The 15,512-nt window shown below is 47.9% G+C and overlaps 1 protein-coding gene across 1 annotated transcript; it reads left to right on the forward strand.

The window, feature by feature from the left end:
- Positions 1-12,067: 12,067 nt before the first annotated feature.
- DIRAS3 (DIRAS family GTPase 3) lies at positions 12,068-15,073 on the forward strand. Its single transcript, XM_070939470.1, has 2 exons — positions 12,068-12,092; positions 14,067-15,073. The coding sequence occupies exon 2, from the start codon at positions 14,131-14,133 to the stop codon at positions 14,725-14,727; it is 597 nt and encodes a 198-aa protein (XP_070795571.1). The 5' UTR covers positions 12,068-12,092; positions 14,067-14,130; the 3' UTR covers positions 14,728-15,073.
- The last annotated feature ends 439 nt before the right edge of the window (positions 15,074-15,512 follow it).

Here is a 15,512-nt window from a genome sequence, read left to right on the forward strand (position 1 = left end):
AATGGATACCAGAACCTCGATGATGAGAGGAAAAGAGCCCTCTTCCTGGCTCATTGCGGATCGGACGTCTTAGAGATGGCGATGGACCTCGTGGCACCTAGGGACATCGAGGAGATGTCCTGGAATGACCTGCAGGACGTCTTACAGGAGCACTATGCACCTACAGGCACCCCCATCGCAAACAGGTTCACCTTCCAGCAAAGAAACCAGCGGGAAGGTGAATCAATCAAAGAATTCGTGGCAGCGCTCCGCCAACTCGCTGCCAACTGTGAGTTCGACAATGTGGACAATGCCATCCGGGACCGCATTGTGTTTGGAATGCGAGATGTGGGGCTGCAGAAGAAATTCCTCAGCAGGAAGAAGATTCCGCTTAAAGACGTCCTCGACGAGGCAACAGCAGCGGAAACGTCCGAACAAGCAGCCGCTGCAATGGTAAAAGCAAGAGGGATCCATAAGATCCACAAGTCGGGCCCAACCTCATCGGACGAGGCAACCACTCAATCCGAGTCTGATGAGGAAATGGCCGTCCACAAGGTGTCCCGCCCTCCCAGGCGGGAAACCCCACCGCATGGCGACCGCGGAGAGCGATGCGGCAGCTGCAGAGGCGACCACCCCAGAGCGACCTGCAGATGGAGGGACGCGACCTGCCGCCGATGCCTGAAGAGGGGCCACATCGCCGAGGCCTGCAGAGCCACAGACCCAGCCCCGGAGCCGCCCAGACCGCGATTCCGGGAAAATCGCAAAGATAACCAGAGGACATCCAAACGGTCCTCAAACCAGTCCCGGCGCGGGGAGGAGGAATATCCCCGAAACAGAACGGTGCACCAGACCACCACCATTGCTCACACAAGCGACGAGGGGACCACCAAGTTCCACGTGACGCTGCTAGCAGAGGGGTCTCCGTGCAAGATGGAGGTAGACTCCGGATCCGCCTTCTCCATCATGGACTGGCAGCACCTACAACAGCTGAAACCGGCATACAAAAGGACCCAGCTGAAAGCCCCGAAAGACAAACTTGTGGACTTTAATGGAAACCCCATCGACATCCTAGGCAGAGCAACCATCCATGTGAAGTACAACGACTTCGATGGAAAGCTGCCCATCACCATCGTGCAGCACAGCCGACCGAACCTGCTGGGCGTGGAGTGGTTCAAGCCTCTAGGACTTTCACTTCAGGGCATCCACGAGATCCGCAGGGACGAACTCGACTCCATCATCGAAGAGTTCAAAGAAGTCTTCGATGGTAAGCTGGGGAAATTTGTGGGGAGGCCAATCTCCTTTAATCTGGACAAGGGAATCACCCCAATCAGGCTCAAGCCCCGCCGAGTTCCATTTGCCCTGCGGCCGAAAGTAGATGAACAGCTGGATAAGCTGATCGCCCAGGGCGTACTGGAACCGATCGATCATGCCTCATGGGAGACCCCCATTGTGACCCCACTGAAGCATGATGGGTCTGTGCGCATCTGTGCTGACTACCGTTGTACCATCAACAAGGCGTTGGCACAGAGCGCATACCCAGTCCCAGTGGTGCAACACCTGCTGCATTCCCTGGGATCTGGATCAATTTTCGCGAAACTGGACCTGGCCCAGGCTTACCAGCAACTGCCAGTGGATGACAAAACGGCGGAGGCTCAGACAATTGTCACGCACAGAGGGGCATTTAAATGTAACCGCCTCCAATTTGGAGTCAGCGCTGCCCCTGGCATATTCCAATCCATGATGGAACGCCTTCTCCAAGGCGTTCCAGGGGTGGTGCCTTACTTCGATGATGTGCTCATCTCCGGTGACTCGAGACCCCAACTCCTTGAAAGGCTCAGGCTTGTCCTGCAGCGATTCAAGGACAAGGGTTTGAGGGTCAGGCGGGACAAGTGCATCATAGGAGTACAGGAAGTCGAGTTCCTGGGCTTCCTCATTGATAGCACAGGCATACACCCCACCAAATCAAAAGTGGAAGCAATCCATGAAGCTCCAAGCCCAAAAAACAAAACGGAGCTTCAGGCTTTCCTTGGGTTGCTCAACTTCTACGCCATTTTCTTAAAACAGAAAGCCACAGTTGCTGAGCCACTCCACCGCCTGCTGGGGAAATCGGCTTCCTGGAAGTGGGGCCAGGAAGAGGAAGCGGCATTCCGGGCCATCAAAGGACTATTGACGTCCAAAAGCGTCCTCATCCAGTACAGCGAGACGCTCCCCATCAGACTGACCTGCGACGCGTCGCCTTACGGGGTGGGGGCAGTCCTCAGCCACGAACTGCCCAATGGCTCGGAAGCCCCAATCGCGTACTTTTCAAAGACTATGTCCGGCGCAGAACGGAACTATAGCCAGCTGGACAAAGAAGCCCTGGCCATCGTGGCTGGAGTGAAGCGCTTCCACGAATACCTCTACGGAAGACGCTTCACCATAGTCACAGACCACAAGCCTCTCCTGGGACTCCTCGCAGGCGACCAACCAACCCCGACCTTCATGTCCCCAAGAATGACGAGATGGGCCATCTTCCTAGCTGGCTACTCCTATAGGCTCGTGCACCAGCCAGGCACAGCCATAGGGAACGCTGACGCCCTCAGCAGATGCCCGTCGAGGAAGCCGGTCGAGGACCCAGCCCCCACGCTCCACCTACTTCACATTGATGACGACGCCAGCTGCCCGGTGTCATCCGCAGATGTGGCCGTCCACACCCAAAAGGACCCCACACTCCGCCAAGTGAAGTCCTGGATCCTCAGAGGGTGGCCAGCGGAAAAGCCAGAGGAAAGGTTCAGCCCGTTCGCAAGGAAACAGGAGGAGCTGTCCACCATCAAAGGCTGCCTGCTATGGGGAGACAGGGTGCTGATTCCTGGCACCCTGCAACGGCGGACGCTGGAAACCTTACACAAGGGGCACCCGGGCATCGTCCGCATGAAGGCCCTGGCACGGAGTTATGTCTGGTGGCCCTCCATGGACAAAGACATTGAACAATGGGTCTCCAGATGTGACCCGTGCCAAGAAGTTCGCCCAGCGCCGCCGCAATCCGAAGTCGCGAAGTGGGAGACCCCCAGCAACCCCTGGTCGAGGATCCACATTGACTTCGCGGGTCCGATGCAAGGGCGACACCTCCTCATCGTGGTAGATGCCTTCTCCAAATGGCTCGAGGTGGTGCCGATGGCATCTACCACAACTGAAGCAACCATCCGAGCCCTGCGCCGCCTGTTTGCCACACACGGCCTACCGGATGTGCTGGTCTCAGACAACGGCCCCCAGCTCACATCCCTGGCCATGGAGTCCTTCCTGGCAGGACTGGGCATCCGCCACGCCCTGTCCGCCCCTTACAGGCCGGCCGGAAACGGACAAGCCGAACGCATGGTCCGGCTGACCAAAGAGGCCCTCACCAAGATGGGCCCGGGGGACTGGCAAGAGCGCATAGACAACTTCCTCCTCACACAGCACATCACGCCACACGCCACCACCCACAAGAGCCCGGCCGAACTGTTGATGGGCAGAAGGTTGAGGTCACCTTTGGACCGGCTGCACCCCCAATACAGCCCGGAAGTGACCGCAACCGCCAGCCGCCCGCTTCGCGCCTTCAGCAAAGGAGATTCAATCTTCGCGCTGAATTTCAGCGGCTCTCCTAAGTGGCTGAAGGGGAAAATTGCCAGCACAACCGGGCCCAAATCCTACATCGTTGAGTTGGAAGATGGACAGTTCACGAGACGCCACATCGACCAACTCCGAAAAAGGTGGGGGGGGGCACATGAAAACCAGCCTGACGAGGGAGGCCTACAACACCCCGACGAGGTAGGCCTCCAACACCCCGGCGAGGTAGGCCTACCACACCCAGACCAGGTAGGCCTACAACACCCCGACGAGGTAGGCCTACAACACCCTGACGAGGTAGGCCTACCACACCCCTGCGAGGCAGAGCAGCACCACCCCGACAAGGTTGGCCCAGCCCACTACCAAATGCTGTCACACCGGCAGCCCAGCGAGGTAGACCGGGGCCAACCGCACGGGGGATGGCACCACCAACCCAGCCAGGTGGGCACCAGGCACGGCAAGGCCAAGGACCACCAACCCAGCCCGCAGGTAGACCGGGACCTGCCCAGAGGAGGAGCAGCGCACCCCACCAGTTACAGCAGCCCATGCCAGCCCAGCAAGGGAGACTGCAGTTCCAGGCGAGTAGACCGGGACCCATCCAAGACGGGCACCCCCAAACCTATGGGCAAGGGTGGCACTCGACTCCCCGGCGAGAGGGACCCCCGCCCATCACAAGAGGCAGCCAGGAAACAACACCCCGACCCGGATGACCCCAGGCACCACCCAACGGTAGACCAGGGACTAGGGGGAAGGGAAAGCCGACAACAACCCGGCCAGGTAGACCTGCACCACCCCGGCAAGGGAGACCTCCGCCGCCCCGCAGAGGTAGTGCCGCAACAACAGCCCGACCAGGTCGACAACCACCGACCAGACAGGGTAGACCAACGCCAGCCCGACCTAGCAGACCAACACCACCCCTGCGAGGTCGGACAACGCAACACGGGCCAGCACCTCCCGCAGCCGGCGGGCCGGTCCAGAGGGCACCAAACAGAACCACCACCCACCCGGCACCAGGCCGAACCGCAACCGAACCGCAGCGCCCGGGAGACCAGGGAGGAGCAAACGATGGACTTACCAAGACTCAGACGCTTTTCCCGGGTCGGAACCGAGCCACCGAGACGAGGAAACAGATCCACAGGCCAGGAAGAAGACCACCAGAACCAGCCACCCAAGGTCTGCGGTCCGGCCGGAGGCGCTGGGGGTGACCCCGCTCACTCGACAGCCGAACCAAGCCCGGTTCCGGAGAGGGAGCCCGGAGACGACAGAGCCCCGTCCATCCAGGTCGGAGACGGAGAACAAGTGAGACTGCGCAGGTCAGCTAGGGTGCCGAGGCGTCCTACGTACCTGCGCGACTACGTGACTTTTGTAAACGAGATTGACAGTTCAGACTAAGGGGGGAGGAGTGTTATGTCCATATAAGGGCATCCGCCCTGATTGGCTGCCAGCCATCGGGCGGGAGATTTGAATCCCTGTCTAGGGGCGGTGCGTCTGCCGGGAGCGAATATAAGGAGAGCTCCGGCAGCGCGCCAGCAGTCTTCTTTTACTTGTTACTATGTAAATAAAGTTTGTTACATGTATCGAGCTGGTCACGTCTTCTGTTCCTGCGCCTGATCTAACAAAATACTCAGGTCCTAAGCCATGGAGCACTTTAAAGGTAAGAAGGTATTCTGGGGATCCATAGCTCTCTGAGCTAAAGTGAAAGAAAGGTCTACCATGGTGCTGAATCCATCATTTAATCAGAGTTTCCCTCCATTCTCATTAATTGGAGGAAAAAATTTGGAGGAAAAAAAAATATAAAGTGTTTCTTTCTACCAACCTCTCTCCAGCCGTCTGGGTCTCCCTGGATGGTTGCGCTTCTATTCCGTCCCAAAGAAGACATCCTTCCTTTAGGCATTTTCAAATTAGGAAATGGAAAAACTGGGAAGGCTGCAAACTGGGAGAAAATAACTCCCTGAACAGGTAGTCCTTGATTTACAACAGTCCATTTAGTGACTGTTCAAAGTTACAATGAAACTGAAAGAAATGGACTTATGACCATTTTTCATACTTAATGATCTTTGTAGCAGCTCCAGAATCATGCGTTCAAAAACCAGATACTTGGCTACTGGTTCATAGTTACGACCAGTGGTGAAATCTAAAATTTGTTACTACCGGTTCTATGGACATGGTTTGTGGGGGGGGTGTTAATGTGACTGGGTGGGCGTGGCCAATTTTTTTTCCCCTTTTAAAACCATTTTTCTACAACCTCTTCGATGAAGAGGTTGTAAAAAAATGCTTTCAAAAGGCTCTGACGATCCCAGCTGAGTTGCCTGATCGGCAGAGGCTTTTTTTCTTTTAAAAGCCTCTGCCAATCAGGCTACTCAGCTTGGAACTACCGGATCACTACCGGATCGGGCGATCCAGTCCGAACCGGGAGCATTTCACCCCTGGTTACGACCATTGCTATGTCCCAACATCATGTGATCACTTTTTGCAGCTTTTTGACCAGCCAATGGGGAAGCCAGATTCACTTAACAACCGTGTTACTAACTTATCAACTGCAGCGATTTGCTTAACAACTGTGACAAGAAAGGGGGCAAAGCTCACTTAACAAATGTCTCAGTTAACAACAGAAATTTGGTGCTCAGTTGTGGTCGTAAGTCAGGGACTACCTGTATTGCAACATAGCACCCCATCTGAAGGAAGTCTAACTCCTGGAAATCATGTAGAAAGTAGAAGGGGACAAAAACATTAGGAAATTATAAAACAGATTTGAGTCCAGAATTAACCTTCTTTAGCAGTGTCCAATCACATTTTTTGTGACTTTAACAAGCAGATATGCAAATAAGGACAAACCGGGGTTAGATTTCCTCCCCATTATGTTCAGCCTATTTGTTTCCAATTCTTCCCCGGTATAGTAATTTTTGCATATCAGGCAGCTGTTAAAAGCATAGGAGATTAGATGGGCCAATTAGAAAGGCAAGCAATCTTAACCTGCAGCATGGTTAATACCATTTTTAAGGGGGGGAAATGGGTGTGCCCTACAAAGAAAATTGCTAATCTGTGTCTTTAAATGAAGAGCCTAAAAAGCTGGATCTATGTTTTGCAATACATAAAGGGAAGCAGAGCAGAAATTATATATTTTCTCTCTCCAGCCTGGGCCTGGTTAAAGGAAAAGATAATATATTTACTACACATCTTAGTGCATCTTTATTCTGGGGAAATACAATAATGTGTTGCTTTTAGTAGCTGAAGAAGTGCAGCTGCCCTGAATAATAAATAATAGAAAACCTTTGAAAATCAAGCCAAGATACAGAGCTGTAATTAATCTGTCTGCTTTTTAAATGCAAATAAATAACCCATGAGTAAAAATCAAAGGAAATATGCTGTTTAGCAATAGCAGTCCTCTCCTAGCAGCTCACAGTAAGAGAGATAGATAGTTGTTTATGATATATTAGCAGCAGGGCTGGGTTCTAAATTTTGTTACTACCGGTTCTGTGGGCGTGGCTTGTTTTGTGGGCGTGGCTTGGAGGTCATGTGACTGGGTGGGCATGGCTAGCTGGTCATGTGACTGGGTGGCCATGGCTATGTGTATAGGGACTACTCAGAGGGCTGAAAAAAGTCATTTCTGACAGGTCCTCGCACTTTTGACTGGTCCTCACACTTATGACCATCACATTTATGCCCGTGCAGCAGTGGTGGGTTGCTCTCAGTTCACACCGGTTCTAGTAAAAAAAATTTAATAGTTCGGAGAACCGGTAATAAGATTGGCTGGCCACGCCCCCAAACCGGTTCCCAGCCTGGTCGCTGTTGGCTTACCCTGCCCACTCCCAATCTATTGTTGCCTCCTGAGTCCCAGCTGATGGCTAGAGAGAAAAAAAACTGTTTAAACTCTTGCTGGGGGCTTCAAAGGGCCGCCCCACAGCTGATCAGTATTAAAAGAAAACAAATTAGTAGACTGGTGCCTGCAAATATAGAAAAAACAGCCCCTTTCAGCTTCAGGATAGGTTAATTAGCACAAGTTGATTAGATCGGCCTCCCGACTCTCAGCTGATTTGCTCTCAGCTGTTTTGCAGAGGGCTCTGTTGCTAGCTGCAAAGAGTGCTGGAGCAGATTTTTTTTCCCCTAGCTATGCTGAAAAAACGAAACTGAAAGTAAAGCAGGGTCTTTGCTGCAACGTGACAAAATGAGGCAGAGAGAGATTTATTTTTATTTTTATTTTTCCTTACCAAAAAAGGTAGGTGCAAAACTGCAAACAATGGGAAATTTAGGGCAAAAGAGAGTTCAAGATTTTAAAACACAAAAGAAAAAAAGCTCTATTTAACTAGGGAATTGTAATAATTGAGATACTATTAATTGTATATTGTGTTGAAAGCAGAAATAGTTAAGTTGTGGTTTGGAGGAATATATGGGGGAAATTATTTGGTTTATTATTATTGGTAAATATAATTAATTGATTGTAAGAAATTGGATTGCATGGAAATAATTGGAATATTCATGTTCATATTGATTAATATACAAAAAAGGTAGTTATATAACTAATTGATTTATATTAAAATGTTGAATTTATATTAAACAACTGTAATATTACATAATTAACCAATGTGAGGATGGATATAAAAATAGATGGCAATGGGAAGGGGTATAATATAGAATAGAAGGGAAAAATTGAATTTGATTAAGATTAGAGATGAGGATGAAGGGTAATATTGGTTTTTTAAAAAAATAGATGAGGAATAAATATGGCAAAAAGGAAATATAGAAATTGTAAATTTAATTGAAATGACTAAACATTGTTTAAATTTGTGAACCGGCCAAATACTCTGTTCAAAGAAAATAAATTGTATGTTTGTATGTCTGTTTCTAATTATTGCTATTTATTTATATTTGTTCTCTTTTATTCTTTAAAGTTTAACAATTCATTCTTTATCTTAATATCTTTATATTTGTTTGGGGTTGGCTTTCTTCCCTTTCATCTTTTTTATTGTACAGCAATCTTTCTCCTCAAACCTACCACCTCTCTCTTTTCTTTCCTTCTTACTTTCTCTTCTTCTCCTCCCTACTTCCTCTTCCTTTCTCCTTCTCCTCCTCTCTTCCTCCCTCTCTTACCCTCACTCCTACTCTAATTTCCCTTCCCTTCCTTCATCCCTCTCTATTGCTGTATCCTTTTATGCATATGGACTACTCAGAGGGCTGAAAAAGTTATTTTTGACTGGTCCTCGCACTTTTGACCAGTCCTCGAACTTACGACTGTCCTCACATTTTACGTTTTTTGCCCTATCTTATCACCATGGTGAAGAGAAGCAGTTGTGAAATGAGTGACATGGTTGTTAAGAATGCTGCACGGGCATAAATGTGAGGATGGTCATATGTGTGAGGACCAGTCAAAAGTGCGAGGACCTGTCAGAAATGACTTTTTTCAGCCCTCTGAGTAGTCCCTATACACATAGCCACGGCCACCCGGTCACATGACCAGCTAGCTACGCCCACCTAGTCACATGACCTCCAAGCCACGCCCACAAAATAAGCCACGCCCACAGAACCAGTAGTAACAAAATTTAGAACCCACCCCTGCCGTGCAGCATTCCTAACAACCATGTCACTCATTTCACAACTGCTTCATCACCGCTACCGGCTCGGCCGAACCGGGAGGAACCCACTTCTGATTAGCAGGGATCTCCAAACTCGGCAACTTTAAGGTTTGTGGACTTGCTGGCTGGGGAATTCTGGGAGTTGAAGTCCGCAAGTCTTAAAGTTGCCAAGTTTGGAGAACCCTGCTATATAGGATTGCCTGCAACATCGCAAGCAGAAACTATACAGATGCTGCTCATCTGGTCAATACATATGTTTTTATGCTAAGAAAAGCTGAACCTTAGATATTTGTCCACTTTTACAGAGATGAACTCTGATTTTAATCTTTATTATCTATTCTCACTGAGAAAGCAGAGCTGCTATTTCAACTGGTTATATGTGTCAGTCAATCAGTGAGATTGAACTGATTTCTTCATGCTGATTATTTCTGGCTAGCCTTTATCTCTAGGTATACTCAAACTTTCTAGTATATAAAGGTAAAGGTTCCCCTCGCGCATATGTGCTAGTCATTCCCGACTTTAGGGGGCAGTGCTCATCTCCATTTCAAAGCCGAAGAGTCAGCGCTGTCCGAAGGCATCTCCGTGGTCATGTGGCTGCCATGACTCAACACCAAAGGCACACGGAACACTGTTACCTTCCCACCAAAGGTGGTCCCTATTTTTTCTACTTGCATTTTTTACGTGCTCTCAAGCTGCTAGGTTGGCAGAAGCTGGGACAAGTAACGGGAGTTCACTCCGTTACGCGGCACTTGGAATTCGAACCGCTGAACTGCTGACCTTTCCATTGACAAGCTCAGTGTCTTAGCCAGTGAGCCACCGCATCCCTTTTTTCTAGTATATACATGCCTGCATTTGCACACATTTACCACTGTGCTTTCCCTTCTTTCTCCAGCTCAATAAATCTAAAGTTTTCTCTGTGCAGCTGTGAAGTGCTACACACATGACTGGTATTTAGAAACCATAGGTGAAGAACAAAGGGAGACAGAAAAGAAAGGTCTAAAGTTCTCTCTTCTCCACCTGGTGTCTTTCCATTGTATTGTGCCTACAACTTTCAAAATTCCCAGCTAGTGCATGATGGGAAATGGGGGTAGTTCTAAAATGTGGTTGATAATCACCCATGGTAGACATTGCAGAGGAGAGCTATGTTGGTCTACATTCCTATGTCTTACATAGCAATAAAAATTATGGTCATAAGTCAAGGACTACTTGTTGCTACGCAAGACAGTTAAGTGAATTTTGCCTCATTTTATGACCTTTTATGACACTTAACCACACTTGTTAAGTGAATTGTTGCCGTTGTTAAGTTAGTAGCATGTTAAGTGAATGTGGCTTCCCCATTGACTTTACTTGTCAGAAGGTCACAAAAGATGACCATGGGATACTGCAACTGCCATAAATACATGCCAGTTGCTAAATCTGAATTTTGATCACCTGCCCATGGGGATGTTACAATGGTCGTAAACAGTGGTGGGTTGCCCCCAGTTTGGACCGGTTCACAAGAACCAGTAGTAAAACCGGCGGGAGGCCACACCCACTGCCCCAGATGTCATCATCAGCGATCTGCAGAGCGTGATCTGTGCAGCGTGATCCCGTTGCAAACCGGTAGTAAAGGTAAGTAGAACCCACCCCTGGTCGTAAGTGTGAAAAACATATTTTTTTTTCAGCGCTGTTGTAACTTCAGTCACTAAACAAACTGTTGAGAGTTACCTGTACTGCTTTGGTTCTTATCGCTGCTTTAATATAGGACCTCCTAGCATTTCGTTTTATAATGGACAGCTGGGACTGCTGCAAGGAAGAGGGAAGTATTCTAGATCCCCTTTATTAAAAAAGAACACTCCATATACATACATACATACATACATACATACATATATATATATATATATATATATATATATATATATATATATATATATATATTTGTTTGTTTTCGTAGATTTTCACGGGTATAGGTATGCAAGTCTTGGCGTATTCGGGTCTTTTCCCGTGTAAGATTGAGTAATTTGGCAATGTTTCAACGAGGTCTCACTCGTCATCCTCAGGCTGGTGTCTTCGGCTTTGTGCGTCGTGCTTGTGCTATATATATATATATATATATATATATATACACACACACACACACATACAATCAGGGGAATGAAAGGGCAGCAGCCTATATATAAAGGCTGCTGCCCTTTCATTCCTCTGATTCTACTTCCATGTGTCACCGTGAATGACCAAGCAAGATAATTCAACAGGTATAGCACTTCCCACATACTGATCTTGGCGCACTGCTCGCTTCCACAGAGAAAGGGGAGGGGTCTGTCGCCTGCGGGGAGATCCCGTGGGGATCGCTTCCCTATAGCCCACCGGCTCAGCCGCCGCTTGGTCCCTCCGCAATCCTAAAAACTTCACCCGAAGAAGGACAGGCGTCTTCCCCCTTTGGACGGAACAAAGCTCCCCCACCCTCTCCCGAAGCTGTCTCTCTTTCAGCGGAGTTTCGCTTTGGTGTTCATTCTCGTCTCTCCAGGTTCGGATTCTTTTAACGACTCATTTACATTGCTGCTATTGCTGCTTATGACGATCGTCGTACTCTAGCTGCATGGTTGTGGTACGTTCCCGGGGGTGGGGGGGGGATTTAATGAATGAATGAATGAACGGAGCGGCGGCGGCAGCGCTGGGCTGATCTCTCTCCTGGCTGCTCGCTCCGCTTTCCAGCCGGACCGAGCCGGAGAAAAAGGCGGGCCACCGGGCAGATGCCAGACTGTTGAGCCGCCGCCAGGGAGGCAAATAAAGCGCAAGGAAGGGCTACTCTCTCCCGGGGCGGGAAGCGGCTCCACGGCCGGGGCTTGGAGGTGGCTCGTTTTCAGGGAGCCCGGTTGTGAGGACAGCGGTCCGGCCTCCCCAGCCTGCGGAAGGCGCGGAGGCGACCAATACCGGACCGGATTTCGGCTCGGCTCCCTCCTGGCTGCCCGTGAGGTGCGTGTTTGGCCGGGCTGCCGCCTCCGAGTCTGCCTCGCTCTTCGGCCTCCCGATGATCGGCAGGCCTGCTCTCCTCTCTGGGTGTTGGGACGGAGGAACACGTGTCGTTTCCTCTGGCCTGGAGGGATGGTGGTGGAAGAGAGCTCGGTCTGTGAGCGCGTTTCCACGGTCGGAATCCACGCTTGGCTGGAATCCCGGTTAGATGATGGGCGGGCTCTTGTGGATGGCGCTAACTCCGGGTGTGAGAGAAAAAATGCGCGTGTTGGCTTGATCTCAAGCCAATTTAACCGTTGCTTGAGAGGATATTCCCCCTTTGTTTCTGAGAAACATACTCTTATAAACATTTAGTACTGCAGGCTTGAGAAAGGAGTGTTCATGTATCAGAAGTTATTGTGCCGCCTCCACCACTTTTCTTTCTGGAAAAATTGACCTCTGGTGCTTTTTTTTTTTTAAAGGTGGTTTATCAGACATGACTGGGCCTGGTTAGTATTTGGATGAGTTGACCTGTAGGAAGTGAATCATAGAACTCTAGTCTCCCCAAGCAGGGAGCAACAAGATCCTATTACTAAGATCACTGCATCCTTGTATCCATGAGGTTATCAGGAATCAGGCTTGACTCTAGGATACTGTTTACCTTTTATAGATCTGATTTTCATGTAATGTGAATGTAATTTGGGAATTCTCAATTCTGTGTAGGGATGAACATTCGGACTGTGCGCTCATGGAAAAAGACAACCGTGTGGTTTGGAGATCGGCTTGTACATGAAGCATTAAACTAAAAAGCCACATTGTGGTTTGCTTAACGTTAGCTAACCGTGAAATAGGCCTCCATTATATCACAATATAGGCAATTCTTTAACTGGGATGTTGCCGGTCAGCTTTTGGCTTGGCTTAGCATTAAGAACATCTAGGCCTGTGAAAATTTGGATCGTGGTTAGTAGACAGTAATGAAGGATAGAATACTGTTAAGTCTTTGCTACTCTTGGTTATCTCAACCTCTGTAGCCCAAATATCTTTAAGAACATGCAGTAGTTTCCACCTTTAATTTCTAGATCTATGGAGATTCTCAGTCATCCGTTTGGGACTTTAATCTGTGGTTTTTCTTTTTTTTTTTTCTTTTTTTTTTTGTAATTGGAGAGCTAGTTATGAGAAGGAGTTATGCCTGAAACTTTGGAATCCCTTTGATAAATCAGGCTAGAAAAACAAATAATCTGAACAAATACAAGGCACTTTTCCTATGACGTTAGGTCAAACTTTCCCTATTTTGTCTCCCCCTCCCCAAAAAGCATGGACTTTGGCTACCAGAATCGGGTGAAATCCAGTAGGTTCTGACAGGTTCTGGAGAACCGGTAGCGAAAATTTTGAGCAGTTCGGAGAACCGGCAAATACCACCACTGGCTGGCCCCAGAGTGAGGTTGCAATATCCTTCCCCCAGGAGTGGGGAGGGAATGGGGATTTTGTAGTATCCTTCACCTGGAATGGGGTGGGAACAGGGATTTTGCAGTATCCTTCTGCCATTCCCACCAAGCCACACCACGCCTACCAAGCCACACCCACAGAACCAGTAGTAAAAAAATTTGGATATCACCACTGATCAGAATCCTCTACTGTAGTTATGCTGATTTGGAATCAGTATCTGGAAATTACATTCAACACATGCAGAAAATGTTCAAGATGGTGGAGACTGCCTAAGCTATAGTTTAGACCAGGGTTGGGCAGTTAATTTTCCCAACGGGCCACATGAGAAATTGGGATTTTGTGGAGGGCCAAACCAATCTATATTTTTCTACCATATTTTGGTGATTCTTCCCAGTAGCTGCCATTTCATTTTGTCTAATGGCAAGGTCATCTCTGTGCAACATGCTCCTTGCTTAAAACCTTGAAGCTGTCTTTTGGAGGGAAGGGTACTGTTGAATTTAAATCCAAGTTGGAACTTCAGTTGCTGATATCTAACTTGTTTTCCCTTGACAGGCCTATTCACCAAAGGAGCATGTAAATTCAAGGTTCTTCCTTGGTCCCCAATTGAACAAGCAGGATGCCAGAGCAAAGTAATGATTACCGAGTGGTTGTGTTTGGAGCTGCTGGTGTTGGTAAGAGTTCTTTGGTACTCCGTTTCATACAAGGGACCTTCCGTGAAACATACATCCCCACTGTTGAAGATACATATCGCCAGGTTATCAGCTGTGACAAGAGCATCTGTACTCTTCAAATCACAGACACCACCGGAAGCCATCAGTTCCCTGCCATGCAGAGACTCTCCATCTCAAAAGGCCATGCATTCATGTTAGTATACTCTGTGACCAGCAGGCAATCTGTAGAAGAGCTCCAGCCAATCTATGAGCAGATCTGTCAGATCAAAGGAGACATTCAGAAAGTCCCAATTATACTGGTAGGAAACAAGAGCGATAACCCCCAAAGAGAAGTGGGCACCAGTGAAGGAGAAGTCCTTGCCACGAAATGGAAATGCTCCTTCATGGAGACCTCCGCCAAAATGAACTATAACGTGCAGGAGCTTTTTGAAGAGCTCCTTAATTTAGAAAAGAGAAGAAATGTAAGTCTGCAGGTGGATGGCAAGAAATCAAAGCAGCAGCGAAAGAAGGATAAACTGAGAAGCAAATGTTCTGTGATGTGACACCTACTGTGTGGCTAAAATAAGAGCATAATCTTGATCTTGCAGGACATCTAGTCAGAGAAAATTCTGATTATTGAGATTTTCAGAGGCTAAGTAAGTGTAAATGTGGGTTGGATTGTTTTAATATTTATTTAAGGGCGGTTGGATTTTGCATGTTCCTTTTTGCACAAGCATCAGCTATGCCTACTGCAAACCAGTCAATACTGTTCCGTGGTCAAGTGCATGATAAAAGTGGAATAAATAATCTTAAAACTGCAATGTACTGCTTACATTTTTATATTTTCTTCGATTTGCAACATATTTCCTCTTAACAAATACTAATGTGAATGAGCAAATCGCAACAGGATTCTACTGAGTAAACCAATACGATTAGACAGTACTGCAGCCAATGTTTGCATATACTTGGAACAAACAATAAATGCTTACAGATAAAACTTAACTATCTGATTATTGATAGTTCTCTGATTATTGTAGATTATTTGTATTTATGATAGTCCTTCGAATATGTATATTTATAGTAAAGAAACTTTATGCTTAAGTGTTCCACATTATATGTAAATACTTCGTATGTGGCTACATCGGCAAGATTTTATGTGAATAATTAAAATTAAATGAGTTTTTAATGTGTATCTATTGACTTTCTAACTTAATTGCCCAAGATTGATTTTCCAAAAAGGCATGTTTAGTGGATTTAATTGTTGGGGAGGAAATTTTGGTATTGCACCATTTTTTATTCTTTTTTATCTTGCTACAACTGGCATGGAACACCAGATCTTCTAATACAC

Source organism: Pituophis catenifer, unplaced genomic scaffold (assembly GCF_029215685.1).
Source record: "Pituophis catenifer annectens isolate HBS135680 unplaced genomic scaffold, rPitCat1.0.hap2 SCAF_3, whole genome shotgun sequence".
In the NCBI taxonomy this organism is placed as follows: domain Eukaryota; kingdom Metazoa; phylum Chordata; class Lepidosauria; order Squamata; family Colubridae; genus Pituophis; species Pituophis catenifer.

What these genes read in the sequence shown, in the direction of transcription:
- DIRAS3 (XM_070939470.1), top strand. Translation starts at nt 14,131, where the DNA reads ATGCCAGAGCAAAGTAATGATTACCGAGTGGTTGTGTTTGGAGCTGCT.